A 26479-nucleotide genomic window follows, 5' to 3' on the forward strand; every position below is an offset into this window, starting at 1 on the left:
CCGATCATTAAACATAGTCTCAATGCCACGTGGGGCGGCACATGGCTATAACCATAGCACTTGGGAGGCAGAGGCAGGGGGATCAAGAATTCAAGGCTATCTTCTCCAACAGACAAAGTGTAAAGCTAGTCTCAGCTACATGAAAATTTGTCTCAAAAAATTCATCTAAGAAAGGGCTGGAGAGATAGATGGCTCAGCACTTGAAAGCACATATGGTGGTGCACAGATATACAGGCGGGCAAAACATCCAGACACATTAAAAAATATGACGCTAAATGTAGAAAAGTTTTTATACTGGCTAACTTGCGTGAAGCCCTAGATTCAGGCTCTAGGACCATAAGAAAAAGACAGTAAAAGATTCTCTCTTGAATCTCTGTGGCTTTTGCTTTGCTACAAGAGAGCTGCACCTGGATAGTGACAGTGGCCTACACTGCAGCTGCTATAGCTGCCCCTCTGGATAGGTCCTGGGCTCTCCCATGATGCATGAACCTACTGCTAAGCTGGGCTTTTTCACGAGAACATGGGACTCTGCAGCCACCGTGACTCTGTCTCTGCCTCTTTCTTTATCTTCTACGAACTGATCTCTCTGCACGTCTGGAAAACCCGGAGAGGACTGTGGGCAGATGTTTTTGTAATTCCACCCAGAGGTTCAGAAATCACACCCACATTCTTCGTATTGTGCGTGGTCTCATGGCTCTTTGGTAAGTGTGTACCCCCAAACTTCCAGCTACCCCTTCCCTTGCCGCAGATCCCTATTTGCCACCTGACCTCACCTAACTGAATATGACTGGTTAATATTTTCTCAACTCCGCATTCTGAATGGTAAGACAGGTGAAATGACACCATAGGTCAAAACACTTGCTGTGCAAGCCTGTTGCCCTGAGTTCTATTTCTAAAACCCAGTTAAAGATAGAAGAGGAAAACCCACGCCACAGTCCTCTACAGCCACAAATGTGTCGTGGCATGTGTGGCCATACTCACATATCATGCATACATCCATAATAATAAATAATAAAGTTATGAATGATAGTATTAACAGCTCATACTCTCATGTAACAGTTGGGACATATTTAGACCAGACATAGTGTGGTACGTTCCTTCAGCACCTGGGAGGCAGAGGCAGACCAGTGTCTATGAGTTTGAGTCCAGCCTGGTCTATAGAGTTGAGTTCCAGGACAGCTAGAGCTACATAGAGGGACCTCCCCCTGTCTCGAAAACAAGCAACCTCCCCAAAACAATGGAGCCATACTCTCATAGCAATAAGATTTTTTTTGCTGGGTCGTGGTAGCACATGCCTTTGACCCTGGTACTCAAGAGGCAGATGAAGGCGGATCTATAGAGCGAGTTCCAGGACAGCCAGGGTGACACAAAGAAAACCTGTCTCAACAAACCAAAAAAAATAAAATAAAATCAAGCCTACTTTAACCCTGGCTTTCTTGTATGAAAAGGGTTTTTTGGTACTCACCTTTTTTTTTTAACTTGGCATGATAGCCTCCAGTTCCAGCCATTTTGCTACAAATAACATGATTTAATTCTTTATAGCTGAATTCCATTTCGCTCTTCTTTATAGCCAAATAGCACATATCACATTAACAATGTCATAATAAACGTGTGTAAACCGTATGTTAATGAAAACATGAACTTTCGGCGGTACAAGGACTTGAACATATGGCAGGCATGTTGCATAGCCCCACCGTGACCACTGTGCAGTGTAGCTAAAGCTTACAGTGTATCCCATAAATTGGCATTTTGCTTCATTTTGAATGACAGAGTCTCTGTGACCCAGGCGATCTAATTTAGAACTCACTCTCTATATCATAGGTTGTCCTCAAATTCACAATCCTCCTGCCTCAGCCTCTTTCTGGCCTCTACTGGTACCAGACATACATGTAGGCACAATACTCACACACATTAAATTTTTTTCCAAAGTTAAGCATCTGGAAATAACATCTGGATGGGTCCTGAATGCAATCTTAAGTATTCTTTTTGTTTTACTATGCATGTATGCTGGGCATACATGGGCAGGACCTATGTTAGGCAAACAGTCTAGCACCAGGCTTTAGAGCCAGCCCCTTTATTTCTAAATTTTACTTATTTATCTCCCCCCACTTAACATTTATTTTTTAGGTGTGTTTGCCTGCATGCATGTATGTGCCCCACATATTATGCTACACACTGCTTAGGGCCCACAGATGTCAAAAGATGTCATTGGATCCTGTAGAACGGGAGTTACAGACAGCTGTGAGCAGCCATGTAGGTGCTGGGAACTGAACTTAGATCCTCTTTGAGAACAGCAAATTCTCTTAACTACTGAACCTTTTCTGTAGCCCCACTACAGTACAGTGTTTTGTTGTGGTGGTTGATTGGCTGGTTGGTTTTTTTTTTTTTTTTTTTTTTTTTTTTTTTTTAAGTTTCTCTTTGTAATCCTGGAACTTACTCTGTAGATCAGGCTGGCCTCGAACTCACAGAGGTCCATCTGCTTCTGCCTCCCAAGTGCTAGGATTAAAGGTGTGTGCCACCACTGCCCGGCCCCTACCCTATTCTTATAAGAGGAAGGTAGAGCAGGACCTGATACAGATAGATCACTAGAATTTACACATCAAGGAAGACTGGCACCAGAAACTAGAAGACCCAGGAAATGAAGTCTCCTGTAAAGCCTGAGAATGGTAGGCCAGCTATTGCCCAGCTTCTTACTTCTGCCCTTTCCCACCACTGACCCCAACCCCCAACCCCTAACTGTGAGAGAACAGCTTTCTGATGTTTTCCCAGAGCCATCTGGCACCAATCTGCACACACAATGGATTGTCAATAAATACTGTTTAAAACAGGAAGAAGCCAGGCATGGTGGTGCATGCTTGTAGTTAATCCTAGCTATTTGGGAGGCTGAGTCAGAAGGATTACTTGTGTCCAGGAAGAGTCCAAGATGTTCCTTGGGCAGCTGACTGGGAGTTGTGTTTGCATTGCGTTCTCTGGCATTGGGTGCGAGTCTGTGCATTGGGTTTTTTTGAAGAAGGCTCGGCCTGCAGGTGGTAGCGGAAGCACAAACAGGATGACACCTTTTTCCTTGGAACTCCAGGATAGGCAAGGTGGAATTTCCAAGGAGCTGCACTTAAAACACCAGCCTGGAAGGCAGTCTCTGCACCCTGGGAAAGGGAGGCTCTGTTTCCTTTCTCTGCCACCTCCTCTCACCCCTCACACCAGGCCTCTCAAGTTCCCAGGAGCACCAACTTTGTCTTTCTTATCTGTCTTTTGAGCTCCTTGGCTCCAGCACTTTATAAGCTACATTCCAGCAAAGACCCTGCCTGATCCCTTCACTGACCCTTCTTGCTTTTGATGAGTAAGAGGAAGCAGAAGCCAAGTGGCCTCTGGTCCTTCCCTTTGCATGGCTGTCTCTGCCATAAATTCTAAAGTTGGCCTCAGTCTATAGCCTCCGACAAAGCATGCTGTGTGTCTTTTGAGGTTGCTTATTTCAACTCTTTCTAGTACAAAAGAAGAAAACACAACCTGGAGAGAGCAAAGGATAGAACCTAAGCCATACAACAGTTGCAGTACCATTCCCCAGGCTAGAATGAGGGTCACCTTATAGTCCATCTATCGCCCAGCTTTTTGCTTCTGCCCTTTCCCACCCTCCCCAAACTCCTAACTGTGAAAGAACAGCTTTCTGATGGTTTCCTAGAATCATCTGGCACCAATCTGCACACACAATAGATTGCCAGGAAATACTGTTTAAACAGGAAGAAGCCAGGCATGGTGGTGCATGCTTGTAATGCTAACTATTTGGGAGGCTGAGTCAGAAGGATTACTTGTGTCCAGGAAGAGTCCAAGACTATCTTGGACAGCTGACTGGGAGTTGTCTGTGCACTGGGTTTCCTTGCAGAACAGATTGAAGAAGTACTCAGTTCTGCAAAGGGGGCCTTCCACTGCCCCCAAAGTCATTACCCAATTCACCAAAAAAGGTGGATTATTGTTCTTTTCGTTTGTTTGGTTTTTGGTGTTTTGAGACAGGGTTTCTCTGAATAACAGTCCTGGCTGTCCTGGAACTCACCATGTAGACCAGGCTGGCCTCAGACTCAGAGATCTGCCTGCCTTTGCCTCCCAAGTGCTGGGATTAAAGGTGTGCGCCACCACTGCACAGATATTATAATCCTTCTAAACCAGACATAAGAACTTGCTTCCTTTGGAAAGTTATTTGTCTTTGGAGGGGAACATTTGATATGGTTTATCTCAACCTGATAGTAGGAGTAATCTGTAGGCCTTGTTGGGAGAAAGCCTTTGTCCCGAGATCTTTCCTTCTCTTGCTATTGTATAAAAATGTGAGGTCTGAGTGGAGGGACTGGGACACCAACCCAGTCACAAACCCTTCCACCTACAGTTCATCTTGGCTGCAGTGTTGTGGGGTTGGAGCTAAGCGCAATCATCGCAGGAGAGACTTCATCTCGCAACTGATGGGAGCAGATGCAGAGACCCACAGGCAAGCATCAGGTGGAGTCTGAGGAGTCCTGTGTGGGTGGGGAAGGAAGGATCTGAGGAACCAGAGGGGTCAGGGACACCAGGAGAACACGGCCCACACAATCAACTGACCAGGACTCGTGGGAACTCACAGAGATCAGGGAGCCTCTAGGGGTCTGACCTAGGTCCTGTGCATATATGTTATGGTTATGTAGCTTGGTGTCTTTGTGGGAATCCTAAGAGTGGGAGCAGAAGCTATCTCTGACTCTTTCTTCTACTCGTGGGAACTTTTCCTCTTAGTAGGTTGCCTAGTCCAGCCTTGACATGAGAATATGTGCCTGGTCTTATTATAGTTTGTCACGCCATGTTTGGTCAATGTCCCTGGAAGGCTTGCTCTTTTCTGAGGGGATGTGGAAGTTGGGGGGAGCGGGATGGTTGGGGGAAGGAAGGGAGGGAAAACTGCAGTCAGGATGTAATGTGTAAGGTCTGAAAGCACAGGTTCTGTCTTGGACTATAAAGCACCAATTATGAAAGCAAAACTCTTTTTTGTGGTTTGGGGGAATAAAATTCTGGGTTTTGTGCATGCTAGGCAAGTGCCCCAGCACTGAGCGGTAGCCCCAGCCCTGAATGTGTGTACCGCTCCCCACACCCCGGAGCTTCTAAAACTCTTTTAAAATAGAAACAAACCTTTACACGTATGAGTGTTTTGACTGCATGTGTGTTTGTGCGCCACGTATGTACCTAGTGTCCATGGGGTCCAGAAGGAATTGTCTTATCCTCCTGGGACTGAAATTATAGACAGTTGTGAGCCACCATGTTGGTGCTGGGAATCCAACCATAATCAAAGAGAACAACAGCTAGCGCTTTTGACCTCTAAGCCATCTTCTCCAGCCACACACATCTGTTCTGTTCTTTAATTTATTTATCTATTTACTTAAGAGTGTTCTGCTGCAGGTACACCTACCGGCCAGAAGAGGGCATCAACCCCCTTTTTAGATACTCCAGAACCACCATGTGGTTGCTGGGAACTGAACTCAGGACCTCTGGAAGAGCAGTCAGGGATCTTAACCACTGAGCCGTCTCTCCAGCCCTCACAGAATCACTTAACTGGCACTTTGGGATGGCCCATTTTAGACAGGAAACTGAGCTGAAAGATTGTATGCTTTCAATGTCCTTCAGTCTCTCTTTCCCTTCCCTTCCTTCTCTATCCCTCAACACCCTCCCTCTCCCTGAGACAGTGTCTTTTGTAGCTCAGGCTGGCCTCAAAATTTATATCTAGCTGAAAGTATGATCCACCACCCTCTGCCTACCAAATACTGACATTCTAGAGCTGTAGCACAAGACACAGCTTCAATGTCTTTCTTCCAGCTCTCCCCAGCTCCTGCTCCGACTGAAAGGCAAGCAGTCTGGCTGGCAAAATGACTCAGCCAGTCAAGTACTTACAGTACAAGTCTGATTGTCTGAGTCCATATCCCTGAGACCCGTGGAAAGGTAGAGAAAGAACTGGCTCTACAAGAGTTGTCTTCTGACCTCCACAGTCCTTTGTGGCAATCCCTGCCCCATCCATTTAGGACAAAACGACTACCATTTAGGGAGCTAGACCAACTGGTCTTCCAAAGGTTTCAATCCCCAGCAACCACAGGGTGGGTGGTTTATAGCCATCTCTAATGAGTTCTGATGCCCTCTTCTGGCATGAAGGTATAATGCAGACAGCATTCATAGACATAAAATAAATCTTTCTTTTTTTTTTAAATGACCATCATTGGCGTCAACTCCAGCTGTTTCATTTTAGATCCTTTCCTGTGGGTTCATGAGCATGTGCAGGCATGCACTCTGGATTACCACAACTGGCTCTCCTTTGCTTGTCTTGTAAAGAGCACCTTGTTCTGCAAGTAGACACACAGAGCCCATGTATCCTGCATATTTAGTGGGTGCTCTGTGTCCCATAGGAACCCAACATCATCCATAATAATAATAATCCTTCACCATACATACTATGTATTAACAGATACTCATTTGTCCAGACAGAGTTTTGCTATGTAGCCCTGGTTGTCTTAGAACTCACTCTGTAGACCAGGCTGGCCTCCATCTCAGAGATCCACCTGCCTCTGCCTCCCAAGCACTGAGATTAAAGGTGTGCACCACCACTGCCTGGTGGCAAGCACTTTTTAAAGGTAGAAATATGTTCTCCAATAGAAAAGCAACCTATATCGGCCTGGAGAGGATTTAAGCAGTTAAGAGCACTGACTGCTCTTCCAGAGGTCCCGAGTTCAATTCCAAGCAGCCACATGGTGACTCACAACCATCTGTAATGGGATCCAATGCCTTCTTCTGTTGTGTCTGAAGATGGCAACAGTGTACTCATACATACAAGAAATAAATCAAAGAAGAAGAAGGAGGAGGAGGAAGAAGAGGAGGAAGAGGAGGAAGGGGAGGAAGAAGAAGAAAGGAAAAAGAAAAACAAAGAAAGAAGGAAAGGGGCTGGAGAGCCTCAGTGGTTAAGATCACTGACTGCTCTTCTAGATGTCCTGAAATTGAAAGTTCAATTCCCAGCAACCACATGTACACATGGCTCACAACCATCTGTAATGAGATCTGATGCCCTCTTCTGGTGTGTCTGAAGACAGCTAGTGTACTCACACATAAAATTAAAAAAAAAATAAATTAAAAAAAAAAAGGAAAGAAGGAAAAGGAACCCACAGAGTAGAAGAAAATATTATGCAAATCATAACTGGTCAAGGATTTATATCCAGAATAGATAAAGAATTCCAGAAACTCGACAGAAAGCCGGGCAGTAGTGGTGCACGCCTTTAGTCCCAGCACTTGGGAGGCAGAGGCAGATGGATTTCTGAGTTCGAGGCCAGCCTGGTCTACAGAGTGAGTTCCAGGACAGCCAGGGCTACACAGAGAAACTCTGTCTCAAAAAACCAAAAAAAAAGAAAAAAAAAAAAAAAACTCGACAGAAAGAAAAATCAACAACCAGTCCACGGAGGCTAGGGAGATTCAGTGTAATGCTTGTACTGCAAACATGAGATCCAGAGTTTCATCCCCAGAACACATGTGGAAATGCTGGCATTGTGGCCCAGAACATGCTTGTAATCCCCGTGATGGGAAAGAGCAGAAAGAGGATCACGTGTTAGCTAGTCCAGTAGAGCTGGGACGCTCTAGGCATGAGATGCATTACTGGAGGTGACGCCTGAGGTTGTCCTTGGCCTCTACATGTATGTGCACACATGTGCATGTATACCTACACACACACACACACACACACACACACACACATACACACACACAAATAGAAGAAAAAGCTTCAAAAGAGAAATGAACAGGGTCTGGAGAGATGGTTCAGTGGTTTAGAGCACTGACTGCTCTTCCAGAGGTCCTGAGTTCAATTCCCAGCAACCACATGGTGGCTCACAACCATCTGTAATGGGATCTGACGCCCTCTTCTGGTGTGTCTGAAGACAGCTACAGTGTACTCACATAAAATAAATACATACATTTTTAAAAAGAGAAATGAACAAAGAATACATGTAGACATTTTTCTGAATGTATGTGTGTGTGTATGTGTGTGTGTGTGTGTGTGTGTGTGTGTGTGCACGCACGAGTATACAGAAGCTAGAGAGATGGCTCAGTGGTTAAGAGCACTGACTACTCTTCCAGAGGTCCTGGGAGTTCAGTTCTCAGCACCCACATGGTGGTTCACAGGCACTTCCTTTCCAGGGGATCTGATACCCTCTTTTAAACTGTATGGATATCAGGCACACACATGGTATACAAACATACATGTATCATACACTATTAAACAAATCTAAAAAATGTTTTAGCATTCAGGAGGTAGAGGTAGTTATATCTCTGTGAATTTGAGTCTAGCCTAGACTTGAGTTCTAAGCCAGCAGGGCTACATAGTAAAATCATGTCTCAAAAAATTTTTTAAAAAGATTTTATGTATGTATGTGAGTACACTGTCACTGTCTTTAGACACACCAGAAGAATACATTGGATCCCACAAATGGTTGTGAGCCACCATGTGGGAATTGAACTCAGGACCTCTGGAAGAGCAGTCAGTGCTCTTAACCACTGAGCCATCTCTCCAGTCCTCAATTTTTTTCACATTTATGTATTTATTTATTTGTATGTTTGTTTTATTTTTGAGACAGGGTCTCATGCAAGCCAGGGTTGACTCAAAATCATGAAACAGCCAAAGGTGACCTTGAGCTCCTGGCCCTCTCCCTATCAGTATTTAAATATTGGTGATGTTATAGTTTAAGTTATAGGATATCAAGGGGGAAAGTCAGCATGGCTCAAGGACTTCACCTCTTCCGGGCAAAGACCTGGCACCCTTTCAGTTGCCTATTTATCGCCCTCATTTTGTGATTAGTGTGGCTTAATGAGATGCATAGGAGTGCCAAGTTGACAAAGGGTATGTCTTTCGGCACAGTTCTATTGCTGTGAAGAGACATGGTGTTCACAGCAGTATAATTTCTATGATCAGAGAATACATTTCTTGTGTGCTTGCTTACAGTTTCAGTTCATTGTCATTATGGCACAAGCATGGCAGCATGGTGCTGGGGAAAGAGTTAAGAGCTACGCCAGGATCCATAAACAGGGAGAACCGATAGGGACTGGTCCTGGCTTGGGCTTTTGAAACTTCAAAGGCCACCCCCATGACATACTTTCTCCAACAAGGCCACACCTACCCCAAGAAGGCCATACTTGATCCTTCTCAAATAGTGCCACTTCGCAATGGCGAAACATTCCAATAACCTATGAGGGCCATCCTTATTCAAACCACCACAGGTGAGATTTGCTGGATAATTTTATGTGTCATATTAGCTGGAATGTAAGATGCCCCCCAGGTAAACATTATTTCTGGGCATATTGAAGTCTATGCCCGAGGCCTGGACAGAGCAATGCAGATGGCCCTCCATCTTTGTGAATGGCTTTGTCCAACTCACTGAGGGTCTGAATAGAACAAAAGGCAGAAGAAGGGGGGAATTCATTCCTTCTGCCAGAGGGCTGGCAGTTGGGGTATGTTCTCTTAACCCTCAACTGAACTTTTATCATTGTCCTTCTGGCTCTCATGGGTCCCCAGCTTCCATAATAATATTAGCTAGTGCCTTTAATAATTCATCTATTGGGGGGCCGGAGAGATGGCTCAGCGGTTAAGAGCGCTGACTGCTCTTCCAGAGGTCCTGAGTTCAATTCCCAGAAACCACATGGTAGCTCACAACCATCTGTAATGGGATCAGATGCTCTTTTCTGGTGTGTCTGAAGAGAGAGGCAGTATACTCACATACATAAAATAAATAAATTAATCTTTTAAAAAATTCATCTATTGGTTCTGTTTCTTGGAAGTATCCTTTCTACCAGACCCAACAATGTTACCTCTATCCCTAACACTACCGTAAGTGCGGGAAGCAGTAGACACAGGCCTTATAGGGCTGAGGAAACCTTGGAAAAGGCAAAAGATTTGTGGCACAGAGATTAAGTGCTTATTGCTCTTCCAGAGGACCCAAGTTCAGATCCCAACACCCACACCAGGCAGCTCAAAACTGCCTGTTAACTCCAGCTCCAGGGGATTTGATCTGTTTCTCGTCTCCATGGGTACCTGTACACATGTGACACATACATACATACATACATACATACATAATACATACATACATACATTTTAATTTCAAACATGAGTGGGGAAAATCTTATAACTCATGTATGGGAATATATGTCCTGTAATCCTAGCACTCAGGAAAATCTCTGTGAGTCTAAGACCATCCTGGACAGCTACCTAAAGAAACTCCATCTCAAAAAGAACAACAAACAAAGGGCATTCATAGCCCAATGACAACTGCTGAGTGCTATGGATGATGTTGGGTTCCTATGGGACACAGAGCACCCACTAGATATGCAGGATACATGGGCTCTGTGTGTCTACTTGCAGAACAAGGTGCCCTTTACAAGACAAGCAAAGGAGAGCCAGTTGTGGTAATCCAGAGTGCATGCCTGCACATGCTCATGAACCCACAGGAAAGGATCTAAAATGAAACAGCTGGAGTTGACGCCAATGATGGTCATTAAAAAAAAGAAAGATTTATTTTATGTCTATGAATGCTGTCTGCATTACACCTTCATGCCAGAAGAGGGCATCAGAACTCATTAGAGATGGCTATAAGCCACCCACCCTGTGGTTGCTGGGGATTGAAACCTTTGGAAGACCAGTTGGTCTAGCTCCCTAAATGGTAGTCGTTTTGTGGATGGGGCAGGGATTGCCTGTGTAGTCCATATAGAAGGAGGAGGCATTCACCTGCATCTTTATTTTTCAGTGCTGGTAATCAAGTCCAGAGCTTGGTACTGCCAGGGTAGTCTACCACTGAGCTACATCCCCAGCCCTTTTTTTGAAGATAGGGTTTCACTATAGAATTTACTCTGTAGCCCAGGCTGGTCTGGAACTCACATTTCTCCTGCCTTGGCTTTCTAGAGGCTGGATTACAGATCTGTACCCCAAGCCTGGCTCTACAGAATTCTTTTTGGTTGTGCTGGCCATTGAACCTGGAGCCAGGCAAAACATGCTACTGCTAAACTATGTCCCTAGTGGGTTTTGTTTTTTTTTTTTTTTTTTTTTTTTTTTTTTGGTTTTTCGAGACAGGGTTTCTCTGTGTAGCCCTGGCTGTCCTGGAACTCACTCTGTAGACCAGGCTGGCCTCGAACTCAGAAATCCTCCTGCCTCTGCCTCCCAAGTGCTGGGATTAAAGGCATGCGCCACCACCGCCCCACGTCCCTACTGTTTTTTGAGAGATGATCTTGATTTATCCAGGTTGTCTTGAAATTTTCCCCCCTTCCCTCTCACTCCAGCCCAAAGGTTTTTGTTTTTTGTTTTTTTTTGTTTTTTTGTTTTTTGGTTTTTTTTTGGTTTTTTGAGACAGGGTTTCTCTGTATAGCCCTGGCTGTCCTGGAACTCACTCTGTAGACCAGGCTGGCCTCAAACTCAGAAATCCGCCTGCCTCTGCCTCCTAAGTGCTGGGATTAAAGGCGTGCCCAGCAGACCTCTGTTTTCTGACCAGGGAGTATGGTGTCCAGAGAAGAGAGCTTGTTGAAAGTGATACAAATAGTGGTGGGGTGGGGAGGGGACCAAGGAATTGTGAGGCTCCTAATACAGCGAGATACTTTCAAAAAAAAAAATCTTAGTTCGGGACTAGAGAGATGAGTCAGCCATTAAAATCATTTGCTGTTCTTCTGGAGAACCGAGGTTCAATTCCCAGTATGCATGTGGTAGATAGCTCACAACCCAGCTGTCTGTAACTCTAGTTCCAGGAATTCCAATGCCATCTTCTGTCCTCGGAACGAGACATGAGTGTGATGTGCAGACACAAAAGCAGGTCAAACACCCATATTTTTTTTTTTTTAAATCTTCACTCAGCAGCAGATGCACAAGCAATTCTCTAACGCAGATACTGAAACACAGACGACAAGGAAGATCTCTCATACAGGACTGCTAGTCTCAACACTTGAGATGGGCAGTTTTCTGTTTTTCTGGGCTATTGTGAGTGAATTAGCAGGACTTGACACATCTGGTGGTTGACAGAGAAGGACCATTGGGGACCAGTCTCAACGTATCAAGACCCTCATCTCCTCAAAAGAGGAAGCCCTCGTATTTGTGCTTTTATTTTCAAGGCATCAGGGTTTGGCTTGCTTTTGCACTGCTAGTGGTAAAACCCGGGTTTTCTTGAGCACTGTTCTATGGCTGAGCTGTATCCCAGAGTTTCAGTTAAAGACTTCCTGCTTTTCACCTCCTGCCTCTCTCCCCACCCAATGTCCTCAGCTAACACCTCCCATTCCTGCCCCTTGATCTCCAGGCACAGAGCCAGCCCCAGCCCCAACCTACCTGCCATGTAGCATTATCTGCCTTCTAGTCTACTTGTCAGGATGTGGGATCCAACATCTGAGAGTCGGGTAAGTGTGGGGGCCCTGGAGGCTTTGGGACATGGGTGTTGACCAGGCTGAGGGGTACCCAACCTGGGTCTAATGGCTTGCTTTCCTTCTCAGGGACACCCTTGTGGTTTTAGCGTCCTTCAATATCCTTTTCACTGGGCCTTTTTTTTTTTTGTTTTTGGTTTTCTGAGACAGGGTTTCTCTGTGTAGTCCTGGCTGTCCTGGAACTCACTCTGTAGACCAGGCTGGCCTCGAACTCAGAAATTCACCTGCCTCTGCCTCCCAAGCACTGGGATTAAAGGCGTGCACCACCACTGCCCGGCTCACTGGGCCTTTTCATAACCATATCCAGAGGGCTGCAGAAGCCCTGCTCCGGCTTGGGGAGAGCCCAGGTTTAAGGGTTGGCTGTTCTCTCTGGGTGGTTCATCAGGGAGCGGGAGTCCGTTCAGACATGTGGACATGTCCAAAGGTGGCTCCTGGAGAATGCCCATAATGCTCTCATGACAGAGCTGTGCCAAGAAACAATGACTTTGAAGCTTGTCAAAGGTCCAGAGGCCCAGACAGCTGGAAGAAAACCTTTAAGAGAACTCTGGCTGGGCAGTGGTGGCGCACGCCTTTAAGCCCAGCACTTGGGAGACAGAGGCAGGTGGATTTCTGAGTTCGAGGCCAGCTTGGTCTACAGAGTGAGTTCCAGGACAGCCAGGGCTACACAGAGAAGCCCTGTCTCAAAAAACCAAAAAAAAAAAAGAAAAAAAAAGAAAAAAAAAGAAAAAAAAAAAGAAAAGAAAGAAAGAAAAGAAAAGAAATGCATAGATTGCAAAAGTTAAAAAAAAAAAAAAACCTGAAAGTCAGTGACCAGAGCTGGGAAATGAACAGCTTTGCTTAAACCATTAAAAATAAATAAATAAATAAATAAGAGAGAAAAAGATGAGAGCAGAGTCCGAAAGAAAAAGCAAACAACAAAGATCGGCTATGTTCAAGGCTGGTTCTTCAATAAAATTCGGAAAATACTAGTAATTTCTCTTTACACCATAGATGTGAGAAAACCATAAACTAGGTATATCAGGAACAAACCAGGGTGCTCATACAGATTCAACAAGCATTAAAAGGTTCAAACCGGAGTATTTTTATTCATGTGTATGTCCGTGCAGGTGTCTACAGAGGCCAGAAGAGGGCACCAAATCCCCTGGAGTCGGGGGGTTACAAGCCTTTGTGAACTGCCAAGCATGGGGATTAGGAATCAAATTCTGATCCTTTGGGAAAGCAGTAAGCACTGAGCCCCAAATAGGTTTGAAAAAGTAAAGCAAAATATACAGCTTTCTCTCATGGGGCCTGAATGCCAATTATTTACTTCTTTGGTTAGGTGGTTGATTTGGGGGTTTGAGACTTGGGAAACTGAATGGCTCACATGCTCAGACTTTTCTCCTTTAAAAAAGTTAATTTTGAGCTGGGCAGTGGTGCCGCACGTCTTTAATCCCAGTGCTTGGGAGGCAGAGGCAGGTGGATTTCTGAGTTCGAGGCCAGCCTGGTCTACAGAGTGAGTTGCAGGACAGCCAGGGCTACACAAAAAAAAACAAACAAAACCCAAATTTTTTTGTTACGTGCATGAGTATCTTGCCTGCATGTATACATGTGTACCACATGTATGCAGTGATTGTAGGAGCCAGTACAGTCACAGACAATTGTGGACCACCACGTGGGTGCAGGAAACTGAACCCAGGCCCAGCAATACACCCTTAACTACTGAGCTGTCTCTTCAGCCCCCCTTTCTGTTGCTTTACTTTGTTTTTGACAAAAGGTCTCACCACAGTGCTTAGTTGATCTTGAACTCTTCATTCTCCGGCCTCAGCTTCCCAAGTGTTGAGGTTATAGGGTACAGCAGCACACCCAGGCTTCAATTTTTTTTTTTCATCTCAGATGCTCCTCCTCCTTTTCTTGTGACGTGTGTATGGGTATTTTGCCCGTATGTGTGTCTGTGCATGGATTCCCTGGAACTGCAGATACAGAGAGCTGTGTGCCACTATGTGAGCACTGGGAAATTGAACCCCGGTCCTTTGCAAGAGCAGCCAGTGCTCTCACCTCTGCCTGCATCAGCTCCCCAGCCCCACCCAGCCCAAGGTCCTCTTTTCCCTGCTCCCACAATTATAGCGGCAGATCAGAAAAGGAGGAAGCTGGGGGGAAATGGGCCTGCTCTGAATCTTGTCATGTCTTCAAAGAGAGACAAAAAAAAAAAAAAAAAAAAAAAAAAGAGAGAGAAAGAGAGACCAATTCCTCTGTCCTACTCTTCTCCTTTGTCTGTCTAGGAAGAGGAAAAGGAAGGAAACACGGTTGACATGGCAGCCATATTGCCTCTCGGAGGAATCCACACAAGGGCACTGGCTTTACAGAGGTTTTCTTGAAGGACTTTCTCTCTTGAAATAGGGATGAGGGGGATCACAGTGCTTGGGGAGGTGAGGGAAAGGGGGAAGAGCACTTAGAAGTGTCTGGCGGCAGTTTGGCTTTTTCTGAGTTTAGGGTTTGTTTGGTTTTGTTTTTTGTTTAGTTTTGTTTTTTTGTTTTTAACATTTTAGTCACGGAGAAGCAGCAACCAGATCCCTTCCCCATGTCTTATCTGTAGACTTGACCACGTTGTGATGACTGTAAAGAACATTGAACACACCACCATGTTCTATTCCAAGGTCCTGGGCATGGAGGTCACTACTTTCAAGGTAATCATGTTCCCATATTCAAAATATCAAGTGCATTAAAGTATGTGTTGTGTGTATGTGTGTGTGTGTGTGTGCTGCATATACTGGTGTAGGCCAGAGCTCTGATTTAGCTAGACCAAATGACTAGCAAGCCCAGGGAGGCTCCTGTTTCAGCCTCCACAGCACTAGGATTCAGAGAATATGCTGTCACACCTGACTGTTACACAGGAATCTGAACTCAGGTCCTCTTGCCTGTGTAGCAAGCATTTTACTAACTGAGCCATCTCCCCAGCTTCCTCCATTAAAATTTGGTAACATTTTATGGCAGAGGATATAGCTCTGTCACAAAGCCCTTGGTTCAATCCCCAGTACCCCGTAAGCCAAGTGTGCAGGTACTCCTAACTGGAGAGATGGACACAGGAGAATGGAAAGTCCAAAATCATCCTCGGCTACTTAGCAAGTTTGAGACCAGCCTGGGATACATGTGACATTGGCTATTTTCTTTGTTTACTTGGTTGTTTTTTGAGATAGGGTTTTTTTTTTTCTGGACAGCCCTGGCTATCCGTGAATTCTGAGACCACCTGTCTCTACCTCCTAATGCTGGGATTAAAGGCATGTACCACCACCATTGCCTGGTGAAATATTGTCTTAAAATAATTGATAATAAATACTATAAATGTAATTAAATGGCTGTGGGTGGGGGTTTTGTGACAGTTTCTTTGTGCATAGCCCTGGCTGTCCTAGAACTCACTTTGTAGACCAATCTGGCCCCGAATTCAGAGATTTGCTAGCCTGTGCCTCCCAAGTGGGGGACATAAAGGGCTGCACCACCACTACCTGGCTCTGAGATTTTTTTTTTACACAGGTGCTGTATTGAATTTGTGATTGATATTTGCCTAGCGTGTATCAAATCCTGAGCCCGGCCCAAAATATTTTATCTTATTTATAACGTCAAGCGCCCAGACACAGGAAATATGAGAGAGAGAGAAAAGAGATTCTAAAATACAAACAAGGAGACAATCGGACAGAGGGTCAAGAAAATGGAAGGAGTAAAGCACCATAGAACTAAGTAAAGAAAGGGGCCTCCTTAGTTCAAGGTCCCTGCTCTCAAAAAAAAAAAAAAGTACAAAAGAACTTTGCAGCCTGTACACACAAAGAGTTAACTATGTATTCAGCATATCAGCACTTAGATATGCCCTGTGGGAATTGCAGAACATCCCACTGAAAGAGTGAATCTTAAGAGTTTGCCAAGAGATTAAAAAGTGGCTCATCTACAAAAGAAAAAGAAAGATGCAAATGTTAGGGTTCTGGAGTCCCACCAGAGGCCTGGAAACAATAGGACTATACTTTTAAGATTCTGGGAAAGCACTCCCGCCCCGCCTCCAGTTCTGCCTCAGCATCTCTCCATGTGGTCCTTACTCCCAGAACAAAAGCAGTTCCCAGCCTTAATCAGAGAAGCCTCTCGCTACAAAGAAAGGCAATGAATACACTCAGGCTTCCTAAAATGCAGAGAATAACAACGGTGCTGGGCCCAGCCCTGCACAAGATATTCCAGCCCCCCTCCATCCCCACAAGGCTTGGTAACACTGTGGGAAAGGGGATGGGAAATTTGCAAGAGCCTGAAGGCTATGAGATACCACTGTCTAGATGCTATACAGTTATTGCAAGTATTAACTCGGAGTTGTAGTCACCTGGCCTGGGCCCTATCATAGAGACTGGCACTATCAACAGGAAGTCAATGGAGAGGAAAGGTTCACGGGGCACTACCTGCTACCTCTGAGCTATTGGCTACTGATAGACTCTGGGGGGGAGGGACAATTGTCTTTAATTGTGTACCCCCGACTGAGCCCACCAGGCCCCAAATGAGTAGCTCTAAACCCTCGATTATAGAGACACCCCTGGTTAATCTCAGTGGGGCACTAAACAAAGTAGTCATGAAAGTGAGAGATTTATGAAGAGGGGGAGGTGTTGAAGGGGTGGCAGGGGTGTGTGTGTGTGTGTGTGAGAGAGAGAGAGAGAGAGAGAGAGAGAGAGAGAGAGAGAGAGAGAGTGTGTGTGTGACTGGTCTGCATTATGAAGTGGAAATTGTCTAAAAACAAATGTAATTGATTGAAAAATGATTCCGCAGGGAGGGGGGAATCAACTTAAAAGTCTATGTCCAATTGAGCTGCAAATCCAAGGTAAGGATGGAATAAAGCATTGCTAGGTGCAAAGACTTGGGGCAAGTTGTGCCGAGGAGCTGGCGGTGTAGCTCAGTGGTGGAGTACTTATCCAGCAAGCAAGAGAATCTAGATTTCATTGAAATCTTCAAGATCGACAGAGAAAACGAGTCATAAAGACTGTCAAGGTGGCCCAGTGGAGAAAAACATCTGCTGTCAAGTCTGAGGGTTCCTTCCCAGGGACGCACGCACATGGCCACATGGCCAAAGGAGAAAAGCAACTCCCAAGACTTGCCTTCTGACCTCCACACATGTGCCCTGGCGCATACACATGCATTAAATAAGTAGATAGAAATTGCAGAGCGATAGAATAAGATACCTGACGTTTTCCTCTGCCCTGCCCCCTCCCAATAAAATAATAATTAAGCTAGCTGGGAAGAACTACATACACTGAGGTAGAGTGGTTCCCAAGAAGAAAATCCCAGATATTTAGAATAAAGTCAATTAAGCACGAGATAAAGGAAAGGTTCCAGGGAAAAGGTGAAAAGGAAAAGAGGTGGTGTCCCCAGATTTATAACACTGCCTTGAGAATATGGAACCGCGGCCAGGCAGTGGTGGCGCACGCCTTTAATCCCAGCACTTGGGAGGCAGAGGCAGGTGGATTTCTGAGTTCGAGGCCAGCCTGGTCTACAGAGTAAGTTCCAGGACAGCCAGGGCTACACAGAGAAACCCTGTCTCGAAAAACCAGAAAAAAAAATGGAACCGCTTCAAAAGTAGTAAATGCAGAGAAAAAAAAACCTTATAAAGATGCCCATATCATGATATGATCCATATCATGGATTACAGGGTTAAACAGGAATAAGACCTTAGTCGGGTAATTACCCCAGGGTAATAAAACTGCTGGGGTAGCCTGCTGGCATGCTTGACAATAATAAATAAATAAATATCTATAAATATATCTATATATTTATATTTATAAATAAATATCTATCTATATAAATATATAAATAAAATATCTATGCTACTTCTCGCAGGGACAGAAGAGAGAAGTGCAGAGAGAGACAGAGAGACAGAGACAGGGATAAAGGCAGAGAGGCAGATAGAGAGTTGGAGAAACAGAGATATGCAGCGATACACAGAGAGGAGAGACAAAGACAGAGGAGAGAGGGAACCAAGCTATAAGAAACATGGAAAAAAATCTTACATATATCACTAAGTGAACGAAACCAATGTAAAAAGGCTGCATATTGCCTGTGCAAGAAAAGACAAAATTATAAAAACAACAAAATGATAGGTGGCAGCCCACCCTTGAATGGAGAGCGGAGTGAACAGAGGAAGACTGAGCAATTTTCGGACCTTGACATTATTCTGTGATAGCAGTGGTGACTATGTCCTTAGAGAACTGTGCAAGCACACGGAGCGTACACCACCTCCTCAGGGGTGAACCGTGACAGCCACAAAGGAATGGTGGGTAATTTCTCAGCCATGCTTACAGGAATCGCAACATCTGGATCTCACACGGGAGGGCGCTAACAGGGACCTCTGTGTAAATGCAGGCATGTGGGAAGGCTTTGCACCTTCTTCTGTTTTGCTGGGAATGTAAAACATCTCTAAAAATTAGCATATAAATTGAAAAGGGTTTCCCAGTGGCAGACTGTGAAAATTTAAAATCTAAAGAGGACACTATGCAGAAAGGAGAAAGGAGCATCACATAAGAGCATGCTGGACATTCTTCAGGTTTCAGGTCCTAAAAGGATCACACTGAGGTTTTTTTTTGTTTTGTTTTGTTTTGTTTTTTTTAGAAGAAAGAAAGAAAAGCAAAACCTAAAAATTACAGCACGATATACTTACATTACTCCAGAAAAATAACAGCAGATATTTTACAACCAAGAAGATGTGCACAAAATACATTATGACTTGCAGCACACGCTATTAAAAGCTGGTTTACTCCAAAAAGAGCAAATAGAGACAGCCTATTAGAATAAAGACTTAATCAATGTTTCAATGAGGAAAAATGATAATGGCATCTGGGGTGGGGATAGGAATAGAGAAAATAGGAAAAAACTAAGCACATCAATCAATAAGCCAAGACTGGCTTTGCGTGGGTCCATGATAAATAAGATACCTCCGTTCCCTGTAGACATGCTGAAGTGAAACTTTAGAACATCAAGGCCAAGGGAAAGTCTATGTTTACAGAGTGAAAGGTAGCTGTGTTCCCAACACCAAGTCATAAAAAACAAATGGCTGGGAAAGACAGCTCAGCAGGTAAGATACTTGCTAAGCAAGCATGAAGACCAGGGTTCAAGTACCCAGCATCCACAGAAGTCTAGTGCATGTATATAAACCCAGTTCTGTGGAACATTGTGTGTAGACACAGGAGGACTGATGGGGTTTGCTGGCCACCAGCCCAGTGCTAAAGGGAACAAGCTAGTGAGTGATAGCACAGACCAGCTGACCTCAACGCCTGTACAGACTCCTGCACATACACGAGTGCATGGGCGCGCACAAATACACACACACAAAATGTAATATATAAAATAAAAAGTATGAAAACAAATTAACATCATATTTCTTTTGTTTAAAATGATATTTAATTTATTTGGTGGTGGTGGGGGGGGATTGAGACCCAGTCTTACTATGTAGCCCTGGCTGCTCTGAAACTCACTCTATAGACCAGGCTGACATCAAACTCACAGGGATCCACCTGCCTCTGCCTCCTGAGAGCTGGGATTAAAGGCACATGCCACCATACCCCTTTTATATATTTTTTATAAAAATAAAGGTTTGCTTTTATTTTATGTGTATGAGTGTTTCCCTGCATGTATGCATGCATATATACATGTGTGTACACTGTCCACAGAGGTCAGAAGTCATCGGATCCCTTAGAACTACAGTTAGGATGGCAACAGCCAGGTATGCTCCTCCCCACAGTTACCTGGCAACAGCCTGGTAGGCCTGGCCCACTATAAAGGGGCTGCCTGCCCCCTCCTCTCTCTCTTGATCTCCCTCTGTCCCCTCTCCCCTTCTCCTTTCTCTCTTCCCTTCCCACTCTCTCCACGTGCTCATGGCCGGCCTCTACCCCTCCCCCCTCTGCCTCTACTACCCTCTCAACTCCCCTCCCCATGCTCTGAATAAACTCTATTCTATATGTCTTGTGGCTGGTCCCTAAACACATCACTCTGCAAGAACAACAAGCACTCTTAACTCCTGGGCCAACTCTCCAGTACCCCCCCCCCCCCACAATCAGATTTCTTATGAAGCAACATCAGATTCAGGGAAGATAACAAACAAGATCAATCTATCTTTCTTTCTTTTTCTTTCTTTCTGACAGTCTTGGGACTAGAATCCAGGGTGTCACACATGCTAGGCAAATGCTTCAGTGCTGGGAAACACCCCTGGTCCTGAAGCAGATATTTAAAAGCAACAGCCTAGACAGAACTATCCACTGGGCCAGACTGCCCTTTGGGTGGGAAAGGACAATACTGTCTGGATGTAGTATCCATTGTCGGAGTGGAGAAAGAGATGGTGAAATTATAAAAGAAATACCAAGTGCTAAGAGGGAGAAAGACAGAAGGGCGTAAAGAAGCCAAGGTGACAGGGGTTATCTAGAAAAATAAGCCTTATTTTATTCCCTAGTTCCCTAAAAAAATACACATGGAATGAAGTTTTTTAAAAACTAGAAAGAAGCCAACAGAGGAACTAAAGTTAATACTGTCGAGCTAAATGCTCCTCTGTCTTGGCCGAAAGAGGACAGAAAGTACAAGACGATGGGAAATGGAGCAATAAGGGTTCAGCACCTAAGAGCTGATCTGCCAGAGGACCTGGTTCAGTTCCTAGCACCCACATGGTAGCTCACAATCATTTGTAACTCCAGTTCCAGGGATCGCAGCATCTTCTTCTTACATCCCTGAGTACCAGGCATATACATGGTCCACACACATCCATGTAGACAAAACACCCACACACATAACATAAAAATAAATCCACCTTTTAAACCAGAAGAAATAGTCTTGCGTCAGTTAGAGCCCGTGCTTGGGCGGGGGCCCGAGGAGAGAGCTACCACTGGGTTAAAGGAGACAGCTGCCTTTTTCTCTCAATTGAAGAAACAGCCAGATGAATGTGTCATTAGGAGGAAATGAATAGGGACAAAGTCCCGGCTCAGTGGGGGCAGGGGGATTCCTAGAAGCCTCACCAGCAACCACCTCACTGCTGAGGGAAACTAATAAGCTCTCTCTTACACAATGGCCTCCTGGGGAGGGCTGGGGGGGGGTATCAGGGACATAATGAGTGGGTTTTGTTTGCTTGGTTTCGTTTGATTTTGTTTTGTTTTTTTTGAGGGGGGGGGGAAGCAAAAGGTTCTTTCTGTGGAGCCCAAGGTGAAGTCGACCTCCTGACTCAGAGTCCTAAATGCTGGGAATGTAAGTGTATCACCACTCTGGCTCGAGATGGACTTTTTTTTTTACAAAGCTTGGGGACATACCATTGGCTGTTGTTCTTACAAGGAAAATAAAATAAGATAAAATAAAATGGGAAGGCGCGTCACTTGAGCCCAAGAGTTTCAGGATAGTCTAGGCAACCGCTGGCAGCAGGTGATGACGTAAGCAACTGCTAGGTCCCCGAGAGCAGGCCAGTGGAATTGCCTGTACAACTCACAGGCATGGCAGGACATGTATTTCTGTGTATATGGGGATTGGAAGCAAGGAGATCAGGACTTTAAGGGCAGTCTCTGATACACAGTGAGTTTAAGGCTATCCCTGATCACATCAGACTTTGAGAAAATGGTGGTGGTGGTGGGTACAGGCACCAACAGCAGCAAGCCTGACTACCTACATCCCTGAATTAGATCCTGGGAACCCACATGGTGGAAGGAGAAAATGGATTTTGAAAGTTGTCCTCTAGCTTCTGCACATGTGCCATAGCACACAATATCCACCTTCATACAAATACATGTAAAAATATTTTTTGAGACAGTCACACTATGTAGTCCTGGATGACCTGGAACGCTCTCTGTAGACCAGGTTGGCCTTGGATTCCTAAGATCTGCTAGAGAGATAGATGGCTTAGATGTTGAAAGTACCAGCTGCTCAGTTATGAAGACTGGACGGAGTTCAGATCCTAGTATCCAGGTAAGAAGTCAGGCTTTTCACAAACACGGTAAACTCCATCCCTGGGGAATCTAACGCCTTCTTTTGGCCTCTGCATGTGCACATAGGTGTGCACAGACCGACACAAACTAATTAGGTGTTTTGTTTTTTAAACCACAGTCTGCTAGATGGAGTAAGGGCTAGCGCACGGCAGTCCTGTCTCCTTTTCTGCAGTGGGTAGGGCATCTTTAGTTCAGACTCCTCTAAGCAGCTTAATTCTGTTGTTTTCTCGATCCTAAACAGGGAGACCGGAAAGCATTGTGTTTCGGAGACCAAAAATTTAACTTACACGAGGTGGGAAAGGAATTTGATCCCAAAGCAGCTCACCCCACTCCAGGCTCCTTGGATGTTTGTTTGATCACAGAAGCACCTCTGGAGGAGGTGATCAAGCGCCTCCAGGTGAGCACAGTGCCATGCTTATTAAGAAAGCTACTGCGAATACTCTGGAGATAGAGATATGACCCCAAAAGCCAGGTCTTCCTCAAACCTCAGACCTGACAGACCCCATCACATCCACATCCCGCCTGCCCAAGATTATCTACTTGTTCTTTTGATTGATGTCACTTTCATGTAACCAAATGGATTTTAAAAAGAAGCGCAACTCAATGAACACCCACCCATACAGTTAGAATGGGCACCCAGAACTGTAGAGCTTCGTGTGAAATTTTACACATAAGTCGGTATTGAATATATTTTATACATTTACCCACCATCAAAACTAAAACAACAAAAACTTTGATACAGACTTAGCGGTAGTAATACAGTAGGGTCTGGCTAATTTGGGTGCTTGAAGTTTTGTTTATTTGCAAGTCTTCTAATATAATGATTTTTACAAAATTAAAAGAGTATTCATAAAGGAGGTTTAGACATAATCTTATGTCATGTTAATATCTTTAAAAAGACATTAAAATATGATCAGAGCTAGACAGTTGTGTGGCAGGCCATTAATCCTAGCACTCTGGAGGCTAAGGAGACAGACAGACAGACAGACAGACACACACACACACACACACACACACGATCAGTCTTGCTTTGTTATTGGAAAAGGAAATATTAGGTGGTATAGCTCAGTGGTAGAGTTCTTGCCCAGCATGCACAAAGCCCCAAGTCTCATCCCTCAACACTGACAAAAATCTATCATTATTCATCCTTATAAGAATTTATATCTGAAGCTTGGTGTGGTGATGTATACCTTTAACCCCAGCACTCAGGAGGCAGAGGCAGGCAGATCTCTGTGAGTTAGAGATCAGCCTGGTCTACACAGAGGGAGTCCCAGGACAGCCAGAGCTATATAGTAAGATCCTGTCTCAAAAAAAAAAAAAAAAAAAAAACACAAACAAACAACAGACAAACAAATAAAAAAAAAACCCAAAACTTTTATCTGGGCTGGCAAGATGGCTCAGCAGGCAGAAGGACTTACCACACAAGCCAACAGCCTGAGTTATCCCTGGAATCCACATAAAATGAAAGATAAAGCTGACTCTATAATGTTGTCCTCTGACATCTACACACACATACACAACATGCACACCCACATCACACACACACAGGCCATAAACATACACATACACACACACACACCATACACATCCTATGCACACAATAGTAATAAAGAAGATTATATGTGACTTCTTTGATATCTTTTTTATATAAAGAGGAAATGATATTTCCACCAAGTATTTGAAAGCCCCATTTTATCTTTGGCATAGAGACAAAGCAACTAACACCAATAGTTTCAGGGCTGGGGATGTAGCTCAGTGGTAGAATTGCTTGCTGGGCCAACAGGAAGCTGTAAGTTCAATCCCCAGTACTATTAAGGGGGAAAAGAATGTAAATTGATCCAGGCCTTGGGTTTAAATTCTAGCTCACTAACACTACTGCTGCCCTCATTTTATAAACGAGGAAACGGAGATGCATGGCAATGATACCTTCTTCCCAAGGCCAGCCATCTGGAGTACAGTGATGTAGTCTGGGTCACTACCAGGAATGAGATATTGACTGTGGCTGTAGCATGCGTGAGGCCGAGTTCAAACCTTAGAACATGGGGAAAGGGAAGGAACAAGAGGGAATCATTTTCTTTAAAAAAAAAAAAAAAAAAATTTATTGTATGTGAGTGCAATAGCTGTCTACAGACACCCCAGAAGAGGGCGCCAGATCCCACTATAGGTGGTTGTGCGCCACCATGTGGTTGCTGGGAATTGAACTCAGGACCTCTGTAAGAGCAGCCAGGGCTCTTGGCCACTGAGCCGTCTCTCCAGCCCAAGAAGGGATTCTTAAATAATGAAGTTTTGGTCTCGCATATCTGTGACAATGATTTTTATCTTTTCTGTTCACTTCATTCAGGCTTTTGATGTTCCCATTGAGGAGGGCCCAGTCTCCAGAACAGGAGCAAAGGGGCCTATTCTGTCCATCTACTTCCGAGATCCTGACAGAAATCTCATTGAGGTGTCCAACTATGTCACCTCATGATTGACACTGGCCTTCCTCCATTCTGTTCCACAAAATGTCATCTTACCCCTAATTTCCTATAAATCCCAGAGACCTCGAAGAACTGAGAACTTGGCAAAGCAAAGGAGACCTAAGACAGCTTTCTGTGCAAACCTTTGTGTCTAGAGAGCCTCCCTTGATGCTACTCCAATAAATGATGAATCTTTCCATATGAGTTCATCATCCTTGGCCTGTGTGAGGGCTTGTCTAGGGCATGGGTTCTCTGAGACTTTTGGAGGCATGGTCTAGAGTTTGGTGTCTCTAGAGATTAAATCAGGGGTCATCCTTTGGAGACTCAAGGCCTTTGACAAATTTCTCCTTGCTACAGATTCCTTCTTCCGCTTCCCATTTTTAAAAAAGGTTTATTTATGTATGTATGTGAGTACACTGTTACGGTCTTCAGACAGACCAGAAGAGGGCATCAGATCCCATTACAGATGGTCGTGAGCCACCATGTGGTTGCTGGGAATGGAACTCAGGACCTCTGGAAGAACAGTCAGTGCTCTTGACTGCTGAGCCATCTCTCCAGCCCCATATCTCTAGATCTTAATTGAAGCCCAGCTTTCAAAATAGAATGAGGTAAACTAGCCTGCCTCACTCCTCTGTTTCTCTCTTCCCCTCCTTCTCTCCCTCCCTTACTCCTCCTCTTTCTCCCTACTCTGTTTCCTTCTTTCTAGACATCAGGTTGGCTTCAGACTCAATCCTCCTGCTTCAGCCTCTTTATGTACATGAGCCACCACCACCTGGCAAGCTTCTTCTGGTTCTGCCCTTTTACCCTTAGTGTACTATGCACTCATCTATTGACTAAAAAAGCATATCTTAAGCACATACTGTGCGCTAGGCCCAGTTCCAGGCATAGGTGAGACAGTGCTGAGCAGAGAAGCCTATCTCGTCAGGCATGGTGGTACTTTTGTAAACCCAGCACTTGGGATGGAGAAGTGGGAGCACCCCATGATCTAAGCCAGTCTGGTCTACGTAGCAAGTTCCAGGCCAGGTAGGGCTATAGAGTGAGACCCTGTCTCAAAACAAAACAAAACTCCTAACTATGTATATGAAGCTGCCACTCAAGTAAGAGAAAATGAGTAAGATTAGAACAGGGGCAAGTGACATAGCTGCTTCCACTGGGCTTGACATAACCATGGCCATTGTGAAGCAGAGCAGCTAATATGGTAAACCACAGGAGATCTTGCTCAATGAAATAAACAGAACTATACCATAGATAACTAGGTTTGCAGTGATATCCCTTCTTGCAGAGAGGGAGAGGGAGCATCGTCACAAGATGTTCATAAGACCCTCCCCAGGGACTCCAATGTCTACTTTCTTCCTCTGGCCCAGAGTACAGCACTCTTAGAAATGCTAAAGTATGTAAGAGGTAAAAATTGACCGGTGTGGTGGGATTCTTTAGTGGTGTACCTGCCTACACATTATCCTTGCTCCTACGTGGTCACCAAGCTGGACTTGACAGACTCTTTGATCAGCTCCTTCCCTATTTGGGGTACATAGGCATTTATTTTACATTCTCTCCAGAAATGACACAAAATGTGACCAAGCAGGGATGTGACTGAACCAAAGACGTGCAGAACATCCACAGAGAGCCTTGGGTGGCCATCTGCCTCCACAAGGA

At 44.7% G+C, this 26479-nt stretch overlaps 1 protein-coding gene across 1 annotated transcript; it reads left to right on the forward strand.

Annotated features, from left to right (window-relative positions):
• Positions 1-343: 343 nt before the first annotated feature.
• Positions 344-25025, forward strand: Glod5 (glyoxalase domain containing 5). Its single transcript, XM_034486175.2, has 5 exons — positions 344-701; positions 12303-12399; positions 14949-15086; positions 22612-22767; positions 24712-25025. The coding sequence occupies exons 2-5, from the start codon at positions 12373-12375 to the stop codon at positions 24835-24837; spliced, it is 447 nt and encodes a 148-aa protein (XP_034342066.2). The 5' UTR covers positions 344-701; positions 12303-12372; the 3' UTR covers positions 24838-25025.
• Positions 25026-26479: the final 1454 nt, after the last annotated feature.

Source organism: Arvicanthis niloticus, chromosome X (genome assembly GCF_011762505.2).
Source record: "Arvicanthis niloticus isolate mArvNil1 chromosome X, mArvNil1.pat.X, whole genome shotgun sequence".
Lineage (NCBI taxonomy): Eukaryota > Metazoa > Chordata > Mammalia > Rodentia > Muridae > Arvicanthis > Arvicanthis niloticus.